Here is an 18,556-nt window from a genome sequence, read left to right on the forward strand (position 1 = left end):
TCAATTGTTCAGAGCTAAAAACTTTACCCTACCTTTTCTGTTGTGATGTATGAGACCACTAGCAATAGCAGGATGGCCCTGCTGTTAGAGCTTGTGCCTTTTAAAGGAATAGCCCAACTGTGTGTTAATTTTAACTGAATTGTAATACAATTTCTTTTGGATTCAAAATGTCAAGAGTACAGTTTATCTGGAATTTCCAAAGCTGCCTTTATATTTGTTTGAAATATGACATTGTAAATAAATTTTGGAAAGAACAATAAAAGTTCCAGACATCTTGGAACAAGCCTCAAATGATCCGGTTAAAGCAATGGCATGAACAAAGAAACTATTCAGCTTCTTTCTTGCTCTTTTCTTTCATTCAGTATTTTAGGAGATGATGATAATGTCTTACGTATTTGGCGGGTTAGCAAAGCTAGATGGCTTCAGACCTACTTGCAAATTCTATAGTAGAAATTCTCTTGCCCAATTGTTCCCTATAGTTCACACTAAAGGAGCAGCAGAACACTTTTCACCGAAAGAGATCTGGGGAAAATTACTTTATGAGTGTACTTTAAACTTTTTGAGTTCTGTTGGTCAGTAGCATTACCCCCGAACCTAAAAAAAAGTGTGGACTAGCAAGTATGGACAAAACTGATGTTAAAACTTAATATATTTCATCATGTTATGGTATTTTTTTATGTGTTCCTTTGTTATTGATGGGACATCTTTATTTTTTTCTTGCTTGATGTTCCTTTTCTTGCTTGTCTGTAGTGTCAAGTGGATTATAAAGACAAATTCATAGTGTGGAGCATACTGAGAGTGACATGTCTTACGAAATGCATCTTCTTCTACTTAGGTGTTATAATTTCCGTATTGTAATTTCAACTGCTCAAAGACAAAAGTCCTACCAGGAGAACTATTACTCCTGTTTCAAATTCTTTTAATATTTTAGTACCTAGAAACCACTCTTTACCTTTTTCTTGATCACTATCAGCAAGAGTTCTGTGAATAACTATTTGAGAACTTGTGTTATAATAGGTCATAGCACACCTATCCTTTTAATCATCCCTCTTTTTCATGTATGTGTACCATCCTTGCTGTTTGCACCTCTTCATCCATCTCTGTGCACTTCCTTTCTTGCCCCCCTCTGTATCCTCCCCTACTCTCCAAACCATTTACCCGTCTTTCTTCGCACAAAGGGCTTTGAACTTTTACCGAGCTGCTGATAATTCCCCAATGACTGAAGCTGTTAATCAAAAATGAACACAAAAGATTTTAGTGGGGCATTTCCCACAATACAAGTCAGTCCTCCTGTTAACCTCACATAAGCAGCTGTAGAAGACAATGCTGGATTTTTTCCAGGATGCTGTTATTTCTTGTACCCTGTTTGATACTCCATCTTTCAATTCATTAATTTAGTAATGGGTGGCTAGAAAATAATTTATATTTTCTGCTTAGGAGAAAGAAAGTTTTTGGGGGGTTTTGTTTGGTGGTTTTGTTTGCTTGTTTGTTTAGTTGGGTTTTTTTTTTTTGTTCTTCTATTCAGCCTGCTGTCTTTGGGCAGTAAAGATTGTCCATTGTGTAGTTCAGCCTGACTTGTCTTTTAGCTGATGAGTAAGAGCACTGGGAATAACTGTACTGTTCCTCTTCCTCCTCCTCCTCAGTTTTTTAAAATAATGTTCTAAGGAGAATTGCTTCAGTTTCTGACTAGTGGCTCAGCCTATTACGATCAAATGATCCTGCTTTTTGTCAGCTACCTGACCTTCAGATCCCTGCCAGCACAATCCAGAAGTGGAAGAAGCTGTGGCTGGTTTCAGACTGTTTAGTCACACAATGAGCAGTGTCAAGCCCACTAGGCTGATCTGCCCGCTGCTTTTGGACCACAATGCAGTATCAGAACACACTTGGTTCTTGTTTAGAAGAATTGTTTTCTGTCAGTGTGATAACTGATAGCTGCGGGCAAGGCTTCCCGCTTTTTGCAGGAATGTTTATGGGTGGCAAAAGGGCCAGCTCTCTGGTTTGACTTTCTTCACTTTGTCCCTCTGCTGTGTTCTTTTCAGGGTCTAAAATGCAAATGATTGAGCAGATCTGATTCAGTCACAAGCATCTGTATATAAAAATTAAACCAATAATTCCATCACTTACAGAGAAGTCCTCTTCTTGTAGGCAAGCTGAGCATTCAGGATTTCTCTCTTATGCAAAACTGCAAGTCTTGACTCTGCACTTTCCTGCTAACACTGGAAAGTGTTTTACCCCAATGCGGCAACTGATGTTTTTCAGGTAGTTGTCAACACACAGATGATAATAGATGCCATGGTGAGAAAAGGAATTGTATTTCTTCTTGTCCCATATAAGTGACCTGACTTTTCCAATGAAACTGGGAATGCATGTGTTTGTGGCATCTGTGTGATTATTAAATATCTCTGAAGTTGTGAGTTGATACCTGTAGGTGACACAAATACTACAATTTGTCAGGCTGCTACCGTTTGTTGGGGGCTTTGATTTCCAATGTGCTTGGTATGATCTGAGCTGCCTTCTCCTTGAGCTGTTAACCAGGGTTTGAACGAACACCAAAAATGTGTTCTGTGCAGTGACTACTTGTGTTCTCTTTCCGATTGTCCTGATGGATATCACATTATTTGTCCCAGTTATTTACCGTCTGTCCCTTTTTGAGGCTATGGTTGAATGGCAGGAATAAATAGAGCGTATCTGATCCCCTGTGATAGAGGTTGCAGTCAGTGCAAACCATTCTTCTGCCACGGTCCTTCTTTACAAAATACATTGAAACAGTCATGTTCTTCTCAACAGTACTTTGGCATGCTTTAATTTCAGCCTTATTAGTCACTGCCTGTATATGATACAAGTGTTGGTGGATGGAGTGGGAGGAAGAAGAAAGATATTTAAAACAAATTATGGCTTCCTCCGCTGATGTGCATTGCTATGTCTGACCAAGAAGCCTATGACTTAACCATTCCTTCTGCATTTTAGTGTGTTGTTTGCCTTAAGGCACAGTTAGTTATTCAGTTTGAATTTCTAATATTATTTTCAAAAGTCTTAGAAATGTAAAAGGAGTTGCAGGCTTTTAGCACTGTTAGTGGTGAGATACAGAGGCAAGAAATACTAGTGTAATTAGCAGTTCAATGTATTCATTAGCTCACAGAATCTTAAATAATACTCTCATATTGTTTCCCATAACTGAAGGAAGAAAATGATATTATCATTGGAAGGTTTTTATATGTAATTATTTTTATTTTCTTATTGTGATAAATGATTAGGCTAAAACTGGGGGGAGGGGAGGAGCAACGATGAGGATGGACAGCATGGTGGGAGGGGCAGAAAAAACCCATCCTTACTAAGGTTCTTTGCTAATTAATATTTGTTATGATAAAGAAAAACTTAATCATGTACATAATAACAAGATTTTCAACTTAAGCAGTGCTTGAATCAGAGAATTTATGCTTTTCAGTTAGGCTATGAGCAGTTCTTTAAATAACAGGGTTTAAAGGGTTAGAGGAACAGAACTAAATTCATGGGATATATGAACTGCAGCCCACACTACGTGTCCAGTGTAAAGCAAATCCACACAATGGGCAGTTATTTACTCCAGCACTTTCAGTCTGTCTAACAGTCTGCATTTCAATTTGTCATTATACCCTGAATGTGTTCACTTCATACTGTTGTATTTGAAATTTGCCCTGTGGGTTTCTTTAAACTTTCTGTAGTGGTGTTATGCATCCTAGTTGTTGGTTTCATTGTTGTTTGGTGAAGATGATCTTCCATATCCGTATGTCTGGGCATTGTTTCCACAACCAGTTCAGTGCAGCTTCCTCAGCACAAACTGCTCTCCCTTCTATCATTGTCCAGGACAGGGTGACTTCTGATGTTTGCTTAGCTTTATTGTTTCTTTCCCGTTATTGTCGAACTCTCATGGTAATACTTGGCACTTTTACTGACGTTATAGAGTAGGATGTGATGTCGTAGAGAAGGGGACAGGGCTACCCAAATTTTCTCAATTGCAGGGAGGAGCTGCCCAGGTGTGCTGAGGGGCCTGTACTCAGGAAGAGAAACAGGGAGTCCTCCACAGTGAGTAACCCCGCTTTCAAGTGCACACAGTTTCCTTCATAGCCGTGTCCAGTACAGTGTAGTATCCTCTCCTGTCCTTTCCAGTTTGCCCTTTGGAATGTTCCCAGTTTGGTTCTCTTTTCTCTTTATTTTGGTGTATTCGCATTTTACCTTGTACTTTGTCTTCTTTCTGAAGGTTAAAGTTTCCATTTTTGTCTCTTCACACCATTAATCTTTTCTCATCCTAGTCTTAATCTTTATACGCATTGTCATTTTTCCAATCTGTCATTGTTGTTCTGTCACTAATACATCATATAATTTCTCTTTCCTTGTGTGCAATGGCCCTTTTCCCACCTCTGTGCAGTTTTTTCAGTCCTTGCTCATTGCTATGTGTTTACTCTTTCCAACCTTCTCTTCTTTCTCCTTTGAAATCACCTTTTGGTTTTCCTTTCCTAGTGGGTCCCTTTTGAATCTTGCCTACTGATGAACACGAGATAAGCTCAGTTCAGCTCCCTGACCTTTCTAGTGCAACTTCCACCTCTACCTTTTCCTTTGTGGAACTGAAAGATAAAGGATAAAAAGCTCATCTGTAACAAAGAATTGGAGGATTTGGTAAATTGCATTTTGTCTTTGGAAGAGAACAGGCAGGAAATCAGAACAGCAAAATGGCAGACAAGGACTGAGGTGGTCAAGCCGTAGTGAGTAGGCAGTCTTTGGCTTTAGGTGAGCTGCTGAATTACAGCCCTGGCCTGCACCCTTCACAGTTTGACTTGTGTGATATGATGTGGTGGTGTCTCTAGTTCCTAGTGTGCAGGCATCCACGTAGTAGTAGCTGCTTTCACAATTGCCATTATTTGGTAGTAACTACTACAGAGAAGCTCAGGATGATTTGAATTAGACCAAACAGTAATTACAGAGGGTTAGAACTGCAAGTTCTGGCTGAGATATATTGGCAAGATGCTCTGGGAAGCTTGATTGCTGTGGCCTGTGCCACACCTTTTACTGCTGATTGAAGGGTTTTGTTTTTCAGGGCTATCAGTCTGGCATTTTACAGGAGCAAAAGAGTGGCTGTTTGTTTAACAGCATATAAGTGATGGGGACAAAAAGGAAGTGGAAAATCAGAAAAATTCTTACTAAATGGTTCTATCTGTAAAGAAGACTGAGTTACTTTGGGCTCAATTGGAAAAGGCAAAGGAGTGGAAAACTGAGCTGAACTGGAAAAATATACTGCACTCTGTCGTGTAGCATCTTGTGTGCTGTGACTGTTCTGACTACTTCATTTTTCATTGTTTTTAGAATTAAAAGGCATTTTAAAATTGAAACCCCACTGTGTCAATTCTTACAGTAGCTTCTGGTCTACAAATGGAAGGTTTTAGCCATTTTTTTTTTCTGAGGTCATGGCAAAGCTAAGTGTAGAATAGTCAAATGACCTCAAAGAATTCTAAAGTAATAAAAATCAGAGAAAGTGCTAGTGGGTATTTTTTTTCCCCTTTGGCTCTTGTGTTTTACGTATTTTCCCTCATGCCTGAAAGAAAATCTGTTGCTGTGTCATAAAACCAGTTGTGTATTCCAACTCTTTTATTTGTAACCTGGTAAGAGTTTTCCCAGGCAGAGGTAGCAGATGATGTACAAAAGCAGCAAGTAAATATTTTTCTTGCTGAAGTTTCCTGGGTTGTATCTGGCCTTCAAACAGACAGAGGACTCCAGTCTCAACACTGTCATTCCCTGCCTTTTACAAATGACTGCACAAAAACTGCATGATCACATAACCTTTCAGATTCACAGGACAGCTGTGTCTTGTCACTTACATTTATGATTTCTTTTTAGGCATTGGAAAAGTATCCCAACTCACCAATGACTGCAAAGCAAATACTGGAAGTCATTCAGAAAGAAGGGTTAAAAGAAACAAGGTCAGTGTTTATATGTTCTGTATTTCTTCTGTTTCTGTGAAAACAATCTAGGAATGGTGTATAATCTTTACAAAACTTCGAGTGCTGGCTTAATTAATTTCCAGTGTCAAAGTGGGAAATACGGTTGATGGGTTTTGATTGTTTGTTCAAGGCTTTTAAAAGGGTTAGTGTCTTAACTTTGTATGTTACCAAAGGAGTCTGTGGGCCAGCTCCAGTACAATGGCCTGTCATTAGAAAGACAGTGTCATTTTCTCAGACAGCCCAGTGCTACGTCTCATTTTTGCTTAAGGACTGAAGCTCATCAGCTGTGTTACCTCTGCCACTGTGTGCATGGAGAAAGTGCAAGATGAAACTTGGTGCACTTCTCACTTGGGTTTATGGTCTGGCACTTAAATCACTGTTAGGACTTGCTGGTGTTGCCTGTGGTAACAGGGATTGTGCTGATAAAGGTTTGGGAATGGAAGGAGAGGGAGGTTTGGACACTGGGTGCCAGTCTGTGTCTGCAGAGGGTGGATACAGTGCTTGACACAGCAACTCAACTTGCTTGATAACAGCATACTTTGGGTGTAGATTCAAGTGATAATAATTACCCTTTTAGAGGATAGATTTGTTATCCAGAGAGTGTGGAAATCAATCAGTTGTCTTCCATTGCTGCCTGGTTCAGATGTACGTGCAACTTTTTATTCTCAAAGGTGACTGTCTACTTGCTAGGTCATCTAGTGACCTCCAAGTGGAAACTTGGGCAGAAAGTGAAAATAAGGAAAAATTGGTTGGCTGATGGGGGTGTCCTACAAGATGCAATTGCCTTTTCTTCAAATATTATAGTAAAAGTTTCTGGTCCAATAAATTAATACTTGTTGCTGTCTCAAAGCACAGGGAGACATGTGCTTCTATTTTAATTATGTTCTTCAGGTGTGGAACGTAAGGTTCAGAACAAGAGAACTTCAAAGTCCATGTAAAGGTGAACCAGAAGTAACCACAGGACATATTTTTACTGAATTCACTGTTATTCCTAGGAAAGAGAACAGAACACAATCTGTGTGACTGTTTGCACAGCATAACCATGCACTTCATTGTTCGCAGCCTCATAACAAGCTCATAATAGCTATATTTTGATAAAATTGCAAAAGAGATGGTATGGAAAGTGAAATTGAATTTGCCACCTTTTGCACATTAAAGTGCTTTAGTTCCTGTCGAGAAATTGCTTTGAGTGTATTTGGCAATGATTCCAGGGAAGAAAGGGGATGAAAACTTTTGAAAATGAACGTCCAAACATGTGTTATACCGCAATGATTTGCATACAACAACAACAAAAATGCAAGAAAACACAGTTTTGAAAATCTGTTCTATTAAGATACTGTTTCTCACAGCAGTGAATGAATTGCTTTCTTCTTAAGTCTTGTGATATGAGGCAATTGCATGGGAGAGGCTCTAATGCCTGCTAATGGCATTTCTTTGTAATTAAAAAAATTCTTGTTTTCATGAATAAAATTTTGAGTGGAAAACCTATGGAAAGGAATTAAAGCAATGTTTTATATTTTAAACATAGAAAAAGTCAAAGCCCTTTTTAATTGCTGCAGAATGAATAGTAAGAGAAAGATTCCTTTAAAGAGGTTCCAAACTAGATGATCTTTCATTTCTTCAGTTACTAAGAAACTGAAAATTGCAGAGAAATAGAAAAGAAATTCAGATTCATTCTGATTTTTATTCATGGTACATGCAGCTATATGTGACAGTGTAGTAGGTTGCAGGAAGGTGTATGTGATCATGAGTTCTGGAAAACTGAGAAGGATAAAATTCAATGTTCTTTATACTTGAAACAAATTCATCCTGAAGTCCTTAACCTAAACTTTCTAAATTCTGCAATTGTAAAATGAGAAAATGTTGATTCTGTATTGATTTTGAAGTGTTTTAATTTTCATTTAACTTCTGATTTCATGTAAAAATTGTGTTTCTGCTGCATTTCAATATTGACTAGGGACAAACTTTCAGTTACCTGAGTGCCTAACTCATTATAGGAGCCAGTGAGGAGTTTGACTTCATACACAGATTTGTTGATTGGGCCTCAGCATGTCACTAATGTTTGGTTTTCACAATACTTGAATTTAGAGTCTCCTGTTTGCTTCGTCCTGCTCTGCAATTTCTTTCAGTACCTTCCTGCCAGCTGGTGCCTTTGCTGCTACTAAAGATGGTCTTTCCTGGTCTCTCTGCTGCAGCCAGCTAAGATGAGCAAGGGATGTAAATTTATGATGTGCAGTCTCCTGGCCATAAGCAGCAGAATGGCACTAGCATATTTCATTCTGTATCAATTTGTGTATTCTTCCAAGTCTGAACTTGAGCCAGGAATATGTTACTACTCTAATACACTTTACTTATTCCTTTATACTGATTATCATTGTCATAGAACCTTGGCAATTACTACATTAAGTTCTTAAGAAACTCTCCTCTCTACTCTTCCATTTAGAGATGAATGAGGTTAATTGTCTTAGTCATTTTTCATATATATTGTAGCATTAATTAATCTAAAGCTTTTTGCTGTGATAGTAAATCTGAAAGACTAATGTATGATTTTCAGCCATCTCATTGTCATTATATGTAATCTTTAAAAAAACACTGTTAGACTATTTAGCCTCTTTTTCTTTTTTTGCCAGAAAGGCATCAAGTTGCGCATTTATTTTTGTATTATTAATAGAATTAAATACAAAAGGATTAAATTACAAATTTACAAAGCAGATACATGTTAGAAAATAAACCAAAAAGCTCTACTGATATACCCTGTGAGAGGCTATGTACCTACCTTGTTCTTTACATCTTGGGGAAGAAACAACTCATTTTTGTTTCTTAAATATTTTTCCTGTTATGCTTGTTGGTTGTAAAATGGTCAGTAGGCAGGCAGTTCTTCTGCTACCTAGAATGAGTAAAAACTTTTAAGGCAAACCTTTCTGGGATGCAGAAAATGTATGGCTTTCTTCTGTGGGAGGGAGAAGTATTCACTTAACATTCATGCCTGTGCTGATGGTGAACAATGTCAGGCCAACAGACCTGGACGCTGAAATCTCTTTACTAGGAAAACAGACAGCAGCACACTTAAGAGCACAATGCTCTGGATTTTCTGTCCTGAAAGCATTTCCCCATCCTGCTGTAAATTTCTAGGCTCACCACCTGCTGTCTATATACACTAGCATGAGCTTTAGCTGATTTTGCTTGTGTGACACAGACTACTAGTCAGAGTATGATCCACTCTCTCGCCTCAGTGCTCCTTTTCCCCTTACTGCTGCCTAGCTAGTTGTTCTCCATCTTGCGTTTCTTTTGCTACTTATTCTTGTTAAGCTCTAAAATTTCCCCTACTGAATTGTATTTAGGTTTTCTGCAGACTGTTCTCAAATTCAGTGAAATTGCTTTAACAATGTACTCCTGTCATCCAGCATGCACAGAGTTTTTCCAAGCTTTAGTGGCATCTGCTTATTAGAACTTGTTTTCTTTTGAAGCATTATATTTCTTTTTTTTTTTTTTTTTTTTTTTTTGCGTATGGAAGTCCATGGGAAACCAAAAGCTTACTAAGTTGAGCTACATGGTACCTACTGCTGCTTCTCTAGCTATAGGATCTGCTGCTGTGTCACAAAGAATATTTTGATTGATAGATTTGAAGTAACTTGTTCTTAAGGCCTATGTATTAGTCAACTTGTTATTTGCTAAATACTTCCAAATAATTTTTATTCCAAATTTTGTGGGAATTGAAATTCAGTTGCTGCATCTCTACTTCTTTGAACCTGTCTTTTTAATTTTTTTTTAAAGCTAATCACTGAGTGTTTTCCATTCTTTTGGAATCACTGATATCCTCTACAAATTCTCAAAAATTAGTATTGATAATTCTGAGGCTGATCCAGTCAGCTTTAATTATCTATGGTGAATTTCAGCACATTTAACTGATATGAGAATACCTAATTTATTTCATTGTCATCTAATCAATTTTCCCATGTTTGTTCCTGGCGTTGGTTTTAGCAGCTGTCTAATCATATACACATTTCTGATTAGGCATTAGAGCTCCTGTGCTTTGAGTGTTAAGTACTCAGTGCCAATCCCTTCTTGAAAGAGCAAGTCAGTTTCCTTTCTGCTGGTGTGCTTACAGAAATTTCTTTGTGCATGTTGTGTGGGTGAGTTTGCTGGAGTTTAATTTCCTGAAGCCCTTTTTCCTCTTTTTTGTGTTCTCCCTTGTTTTCCTAAAAATGAAGAATCATCCTTTCATGAGTGCTCAGTGTTTTAGCTGCTTCTTCCCCATGAGTTCAAGTCAACCTAATACAGTCCCAAAAACTTGCCAGATGCTTTTCTGACCCTGTCTTTCTTTTCTCTTTGTGCTTTTTTGTCATTACCTGGGAAATTGCCTGCAGAAGTACCAGAAGTAAGCTATCTGTTTGTTGCATTCTGTTTGGAGCACTGCACCTTTATGAAGAGTAGGACCACTTGAAGACTGCTTAAAATTATCAGGGACATAAAAATAAGGCAGAAGCCGGTATGAATTAGTTGTTCGGATTAAGGAAGAGAAGATTAAATATAGGCACAGTAAATCTTCAGCTACACAAAAGAAAGAAAAAGAGTGAAGGAGTTATCCTGAATGTCTGCTATGGACAGAACGAGAAATAAGGCCTTTAAATTGGAGCAAGAGAAGATGCCAATTAGAAAGTACAAAGTGGTTTTGTTTTGTTTTGTTCTTTTTTACCAGGAATTATTAATTCCTCTCATGATCCATGGAAGAAATGTGAAAGATTGGTAGGTCTCACCACAACCGAGTGTAGCAATGTGTCTGTCAGGAATAAACTAGATTTGGTTGATCCTGCCTTGAACTAGGAAAATTAACTAGTATATCCCTTGATCCATGTTATTTTATGAATTTTTCTAGAACAGTTCTCAGTACTTGGGCCATACACATTTTTTTTTAGTCCTAGGGGAGAATACCCAGCCAAACTCTGATAAATGTTTGATGCTAATAACCCTAGATTATGTCTTAGCTTTCTGTAGTTCCCTTTCTCCTGTGCATGGTGAGGCTGGGAAATTGACTTGTCTGGATAAGATTAAAGCGAAAGATTCTCAGTACAAGTTAAAAGCCAATAAACTTTCAAAATGGGACAAGCTGCTTAATTTCTTGGAGTACAACTTTAGCCCACAGCTATGCTAGCTATTTGCTTCCTCCTCCATTAGATTCAGGACTGTGAGCGCTGGAATGGGATAATTTCATAGTTTTTTTGCTATTCAGCTGGAGTAATTGACTTCTGTATGGTCAACTAACTTGACTATGACATTATTCTGTTCAGATAATTCATAGAAGAGTTTTTTAAAAGTTGCTTTGTCTCACTGTGTTTTCCATTTTCCGGTAGGAATCTCAAATTTCATTCTCTTGATGTTTCTTTGTTGACCTTAATTTCGACTATGGGAATCAGAGCATCAGTTTTATCTCCTCTTCCTCTCTTTTTCCCTCTGCATATTTTGTTTTTTGCTTTGCAAGACTAAGCTATCTATTGATTTATTGTTGTGACAGTAGTCTTTCAGAAGACTAAGAGGAGATGCTTGCCACTGGCACTGGCAATAGTGCTGTTTCTTGTGCACTCCACAGAGTTGATAATATTTATCATGAATGATATCATAACATATTAAGTCTTCTGAGCCTAGGAAAGCAGCACAAAGTATGACCCTAATAAATCTCAAAGACACTCTTAGTAGATTTACTGTCTTTGTGCAAAAATCTGAAACTAGTGGGTTAGCTAGAATTAAACCCACTTTGAACTGCGGAGTGGAGTCATCAATGGAATAAAACACATGATCCGTGCAGGGTTTGTCTTTAGCTTTGAAGTTAGAGGGGACTCCTGAAAATATTACTGTCACTTGTGAATCCTTTGATCTTTTTGACAGTGTCTCTTTAAGCCTTTGCATACTTCTACCCTTAGAGCTATTGACTTAAAAAGAAATCCCTTCTGAATGCTGCTGTTTCTGTAAATAGGCTAAATGAGCTGGCAACTGTCTTCTATTGTTTATCGTTTTCAGGTTCCTTGTTTCATTGTGTGCATATAGACAGAGAATTTTTTACTTTCTTTCTCTGTAAAGTCATTCCAAAATGTCATTGTAATTCATAATTATTAAGTTACAGTTTTTGTCTTTCACTTAAAAAAGAAAAAAATCAAATGCCCTGTGATTGCCAAAACCACTTAAAATTTAATTGAAAGAACCACAGTTTTTGTCTTAAGGCTGTGTTTGCCAGCAGAAGAGCACAGACAGTTAGGAGGCTTCTGTGGTTGCATATGTCTGATAGAATTTATTTGGGAGTTTCTTCAGCCAAGGCAGTGTAATGTTTTGTCTGAAGGTAGTTATTCCCTGCAATGGACTGAAAAGAAGCTGTGATGGAAAGAGAGGGCGAAAGCTATTCAAATTCTTTTGCCTGGCATTATTAGGTTGATTTTCATGCATCTACAGATGTGGCTTTTGGCTGTAAAGCAGTGAAAGAAACAAACTTTCAGTACAACCTGTCTTTCTGCATAAATTCACTTCAGACATGTCTTTGAAATGCTGTTCTTTCCAGTGTAACAACAGACCACCTAATTTGGTAGGCAGTTCTGATAGCAGCAATTTGCCAGCTGAAAATCTCAGGCTTGCTCCTTCTTGCCTAGACAATTCCCAGCATTGTTGTGTGGTGCAGTTTAACCTGGTAAAAACCAGTGGGTTTTCTATATTGCATTCCAGCACTGGAACTGTAACTTGTGTAATCACACCTCTGTCACCTCTGTAATAATGATTTCAGGTTTTGGCAGTGATGTAGCCCTAGAACAGCTAAAGTATTAACTCAGGCCTAAGATCAGGGTTGTGAATTCTTGATTGCATATTGCTGCATTGTACTGTTAGTACAAGCTTTAAACAGTTAGTACTGTTTAAAGCTTGCCTATATCTGGACAGCAGTAATCCCATCTTTGTATTGATTTGGAAAGCTGGTTTTGAGTCAGATGTAAACCAGATGTAAAGTAATAAAACCTCAAATGTTTGCACTCTGTGAATTGCAAAGATGAAGAATTTTTCAGTGATGCTGAGTCTTCCATTGTGTATATCTATATAAGATATATTTCAATACAAGACATCTGGCTACCTGGAATGTTTTTATTTTGTTGGTTTTTCTTTTGGTTTTTTTTGGCCTAAGCCACCATTATCCCAATTTTTGTCCATATTTTAGTATTTTAGAAATTATCTGGAGTGTTCTATTTGTTTTTAATGCTGCTCTTCTTTCCTTCACATGACAGCGGAGTCTCTGTCTAGGGACTTTAATAAATAGTCCAGTAAAATCAATCTGCATATCAATGGTTCTTATAAAACTATCTTTATAATTAAAGTGTGAATTTAATTTTGAGTTTCAGATGATAAATGGCATAGCTTAAACTGTAAGAACCTTTTGAGTATGACGCAGAATACTTTGGAGGATACTGTTCTTACTGATAAGAGTATTAATTGAGAATACGTAAAAAGAGAGTGGAGACAGAACCGAAGTAATATTTATCAAAGCTAGAATAGAGCTAAGAATATAACCTGGTCCTTGCCTCTTCCACTCCCAATGTCCTGTCTGTTAAATTGGTGCTGCCTGTGCAGTATCTACTATTTCCCATCTCTATGTAGTCCCGTGTCCCACGAGATTCTGCAAGATGAATCTTCCTGCTTTCTAATTCAGAGTCATCCGCCTATGGTCTCCAGTTACCCTGATCTGCTGTCATCCTTTTTCCCTTCCTTTGCAGACTCAAATTCCATTCAGTGTGCCTGAAATTTTCTCAAGTGTAAACATGCCAGTATTTATTTCATGTTCAGACTTGAGGCCAATCAAGTGTTCTGCCTTAGTTTGGTTCCAGGACCAATTATGAGAAAATAAAAAAATTCTATTTTTTCATCTTGTCTAGGACCTTCAACTGATGGTTTAGAAAAGTTCATAGGGTTTCCTCTTTTGTATTTAGCTTTTGATTTTTCATCATGTTGAAGTTTGTTTCTGCATTCTTGGGTTGACTGAGATTTTAGAGCAGTCAATTCTCTTTCCTTTAAGATTAGCATTTTGCTATTACTTTTCCATATGCATTTTTGCCCATTTAGTGTCCAGGACTTCAGTTTTCCATTTGGTACAATATTTCTCTGTATTTGGATGCTAAAACATATATGATAACCAGCTTTCCTTCTATCATATAAACTATAGGAAATAGTCCTGCTTGATTTTTTATTTTAATATTTTTGAAGATCTGCCATAAACCTTTTTGCTTTCCATCTATTAACAGTTCTGCAAAATGTATCTGCAAAGATTGGGAAAGCAGGAATCCAGTCTGTGTGGCACACTTGTCTCCTAGGTGCTATTAAACTATTTTACTTGTGCTATTTTGGTTTTTGCTCCTTCCACACAAGCCTAATCTGTGTATAAAACACTGTATGAAGCTTTTGTTTTATTTGGCTGATGCTTTCCTGGTAAGGGAGAGTAGCCTGTATGATTGTTAAATATTCAAGGTATGTTAATATTCAGAGGATATGTGAAAAATTTGAAAGCTTATTTTTTTTACCTGTAATGGGAAAAATTATGATAGTTACATTTTGTGATGTGATAAACATTTCAAGTTCTAAAGATCTATATTGCAAAAATTTTTTATGTTTGGGTGCACCCAAGTCCTTCCTCCATATCACACCCTAACATTCTGAAATTAAGACCTCCATTAATTTAATGTTAAAGATACTCCTTTTTTTCTTTTTAATACAAGTGGAAATCCAGCAACGTAAATGTAACAAATAATGTATAGCAGTGCAGATCTTAAAAGATTTACTAGTTTTGTGCAATCATGACATCACTTCCTGTTAAAGGTTGTTTTATTTTGAAGTATGAGGTGGAAATCAGCTGTGACTAGATAATGTAAATTTGTCAACTATTCCAGTGTTGTTTTTCATAGTGTAGTGATTTCTTTATCAATATATTTCTATGTTTAGTGTAAGAATTTAAGTTGTTTTGACCTTCGCCTATGTTGCATCTCTCAGTGTCAACTTCTATGAAAAGAGACTGAAAAGCAACAATGTAGTTAAGGCTGATGAAAGGAGAAGCCTTCTGCATTGTAAATTGGTGTTACCAAAAGAGTAACACCTATGTGTCCTATCTGTCTTCCCATACTCCTCCTAGACAGTGTAACAACACTGTATGCTGCAGCTCTTTTTTTATATAATGTTTCGTTATTTTGAAGAGTAACTCTGCATTTAAAATAGTGTCTCTTTTTCAAAAATAAAGATATCCAAGAGACCTAAATGCATTCAAAACAATCAGGTGCTCTCTGAAGTTACGTCAGGAAAGTTTCACCATATCTTCAATCTATCCTTCCAGCAGTGAAAGTTTTAGGGTTGGTTTATTTGTTTGGGGTGAGGGTTTGGTTTGGTGGTTATTTTGTTTTGTGTGTGTGTAGTATGTTTCCAACAGTGTAGTGCATTAAGCCTCAATTTTTTAAAAAAATGACTGAAGAGATGCAGTTTTCCAGTCTACAGACTGTTTTTTTCCTTTTTTCCAAAGTCTGGCTGCAGTTGCATGACTATGCGAAAGGTAAGTAGATTAAACGTGTTCTCTGATTCTACTGCCTTAATCAGATTGTTCTGCCATCATCATTTTAAGAGCAGCAAGGACATAGAAGAGCTTTCCAATAATCGTTGTCCAGACACAAAATTTTGAAAAATATTCTAGGGAGACTGAAAGTTGACAGAATGTCTTTTTCTTTCCATCATTGTTCTGAAATGAAGATCTGCCACATACTAACACTAAAGTACAGAGGTAATAAACCAGTGGTTTTAAAATAAAAATCAGAAGGAAGAGGGCTTAATATCAGTGCAATTGATGTAACTAATAGATATAACTGATGCTGGTTAGGGGCAAAATGTAAGAATCTTGCTGAGTAGCCAGTAACCTTGCTCAGCTCTCTTGTGCTTGGAAAAGGCAAGACTAATCTATTGGACTTACTTCAGGTAGTATTTGGACAAATGTGATTCAACACATAAGCCTGTCAGGACCAGCCATATATATAAAAATTTCAAACACAGAATCATACAGACACTTTAGCTAGAAGGAGTCATCGTTTGAATGTACACTCTGGTAAAATATGCTTAGGAGAAGAGTTTAATCTATTGAAGGCTTAAAACCTGCAGTGAAAATTGAAGTCTGGCTGAGAACTTGAAGACATGCCTGCATTTAATGGATTTATGAGCTTTTGTTGCACCATTCAAGTAACCTAAGAAGCTGCTTTTCCTTGCAGGTGTAAAATGAATTACTCTAGGTTTCAACTTGCTAGTTGCTGATTGAGATTTACTTGTTGGGCTTGAATTTTTTTGGCATTTGTTTTGTTCTCTGTATTTCCCTTTTGCATTGAAAAGTTAGAATTTAAGCCTTTTATTTATTACTGCTTTGAATTTCATTTATCCCACAGCTGACTTTTGTCTTTATTTCTATGCATTCTGTCTTAAGGGACATGCACAACATCCCACAAAATAGTATAATCTTCTTTATGCTATTTCTAGTATTCCATAGCAACTGAGGAGAAAAAAAAGAGACTAAACTGAACGCTACAACAGAGGCAATTCATTACAGATTTTCCGCTTAGTATTCAGTAAATTGTCAAGTCCTTATTTTCATCATTAGCATATTTTTCACAGAGCAGAAGCATAGCCATTTCTGGCAGACTGAATTAAATCTGTTTTACTTGAATGTGAAAAAAGAAAACATTGTCAGGATTTCTATGAAAGCATCATTTTCTAGTAATAATTTATTTCTCTGGAACAGTTTGCTGTGGATGTATTTATGTTTCTATAAAGATATGGGTGTGTATGTTTCAGTCTACCTGTAATTAAACCATTTCTTAGCTGTAGGGGAAAAAACACAGAAAAACCTATGAGGGTTTTTTTTTTTTTTTGGTTGGTTGATTTTTTGGTGGTTTTTTTCCTTTTCATATTGCATGAGCTGTGAAATTTACTAGTTCTCTTTTAGAGATTGATGGCTATGCGCTAGCACATGTAATTCAAAATTTTAAGTACATTTTTATAGAATCAAGCCCCTCAAAAAGCCTCAGAATTTCACTGTCTGAGGACAATGAAAAAGATCTAGTATAACTTTCCAGAAAATGTTTTACATACATGAATTTCCTTTCTTTGTAAGGCTAGCTGATAGCAATTCCATTTTATTCGAGTCTCACATGTAGTCTTAATTACTGTGAAATTAAATTACATGCATCCTTGTCATTTCAAAACAGAATTTAAGAAGTGCCTGAACATATTTTGCTTTCTTATGTACTGTCATGTGAAGTAAAAATGTTTTATTCAAGATATGATTTTTCTTTCCGCAGTTTAGAAAGCTGTCTTCTATTTCTAATCCCAATAAACTCTGCATTGGTCGCTGAGTCTGTTTTATGATAGCTGTATGCTAGAAGCAGTCATTGTGTGGCTGACAGATATTTACAATATTAAAGGAGAACTGGGGACCAAAATGTACACTTCAAAGCAAAGTATAAATAAAAGAACTAAAATCTACATGTATGAAATTGTGTTTATAGGCTTGAGCATGTAAATAACACCTACAGACACAAATTCACCACTGTACATATACGCATGCCCTTATATGCATATAAATTGGAAATCACAAAATTATAATCAAATACATCCTTTGCTCAGTTATTCCAAGAGCTGAGTATGGGAAAGAGCTCGAATGGTCCTCAAGAACTGTTTTGCTGTTTGCCCTCAGTAGCTAAAAGAGGACAAATTGATTTCTCCCTCATTCCCTTTGGTTCTCATTGTATTTGTAATATGAGGAAAGGGAAATGGGTTCTAGTAGCTCTTTTCAGTAAGTAGTACCTCCCAGCAAGAAAAAAAACAAGTACACATAGCTGAGTCACCCTATTTAGGATCTTGCAGCATCCATAGCTGTTGCTGCATTGTTAATGTTTCAGTAGGCTGGCTTAAGATACAGTTAATTGCTATCAGAATCCAGGGAGATGCACCGTTCAGAGATTCTCTGGCATGCTTTTGTGTTTAATTAGCAAATAAAATAAAAAGTGTGGGATCCAGACAACTATTGTCTCTTGCAAATGGCCCCTAATACTTGCTATTCCTTCCTTTATTTTTCTTATGTTACCAATATACCTGGAGTTTTTGTTTTCTAGACTGTTAAATACTTTAGGGGTAAGCATTATCAAACATGAAATCATTGTGTAAAAAATACAGTCATGGCAAAGGAAAAAAGAGCTATGGCCCGTAAGTGACAGCAAGGAGGTTTTTGAGAAGATATCTTAAAGAATACATAACAAGCAGGAAGTTGTAGTTTTGCTTTTATTTGTTACTTTGTTTTGTTAAAGAATGCTTGTTTTCTATCAGGGAATCTTTCCTTGGCCAGTCAAAATTTGGCAGTTTAAAAGTGTATTTGTACTCCTGACTATCTGTCCCCTTTGTCCAAAGCCAACATCACTAAAACCAGTCCAATCATTGACCTTTCTCTGTTTACAGTTGTAGCTGATATAAATGTAAAATATTGCATCAAAATATCATTCAGTCAAATGATATACTGAACTATATAAACTGTGTTGGTACAG

The 18,556-nt window shown here is 36.9% G+C and overlaps 1 protein-coding gene across 5 annotated transcripts in view; it reads left to right on the forward strand.

Moving 5' to 3' along the window:
- The window catches only part of ASXL3 (ASXL transcriptional regulator 3), a 127,505-nt gene that overhangs the window by 21,198 nt on the left and 87,751 nt on the right, over positions 1-18,556 (forward strand). For 2 of the 5 annotated variants that reach the window (XM_038127191.1, XM_038127190.1), the window contains exons 2-4: positions 3,999-4,062; positions 5,869-5,951; positions 6,288-6,290. In XM_038127191.1, the coding sequence (XP_037983119.1) occupies positions 5,896-5,951; positions 6,288-6,290 (59 nt within the window). In that variant the 5' untranslated portion in view covers positions 3,999-4,062; positions 5,869-5,895. The remainder of the gene's footprint in view (positions 1-3,998; positions 4,063-5,868; positions 5,952-6,287; positions 6,291-18,556) is intronic. The other 3 variants (XM_038127194.1, XM_038127188.1, XM_038127189.1) reach the window with 2 other exon arrangements.

Source organism: Motacilla alba, chromosome 2 (genome assembly GCF_015832195.1).
Source record: "Motacilla alba alba isolate MOTALB_02 chromosome 2, Motacilla_alba_V1.0_pri, whole genome shotgun sequence".
Lineage (NCBI taxonomy): Eukaryota > Metazoa > Chordata > Aves > Passeriformes > Motacillidae > Motacilla > Motacilla alba.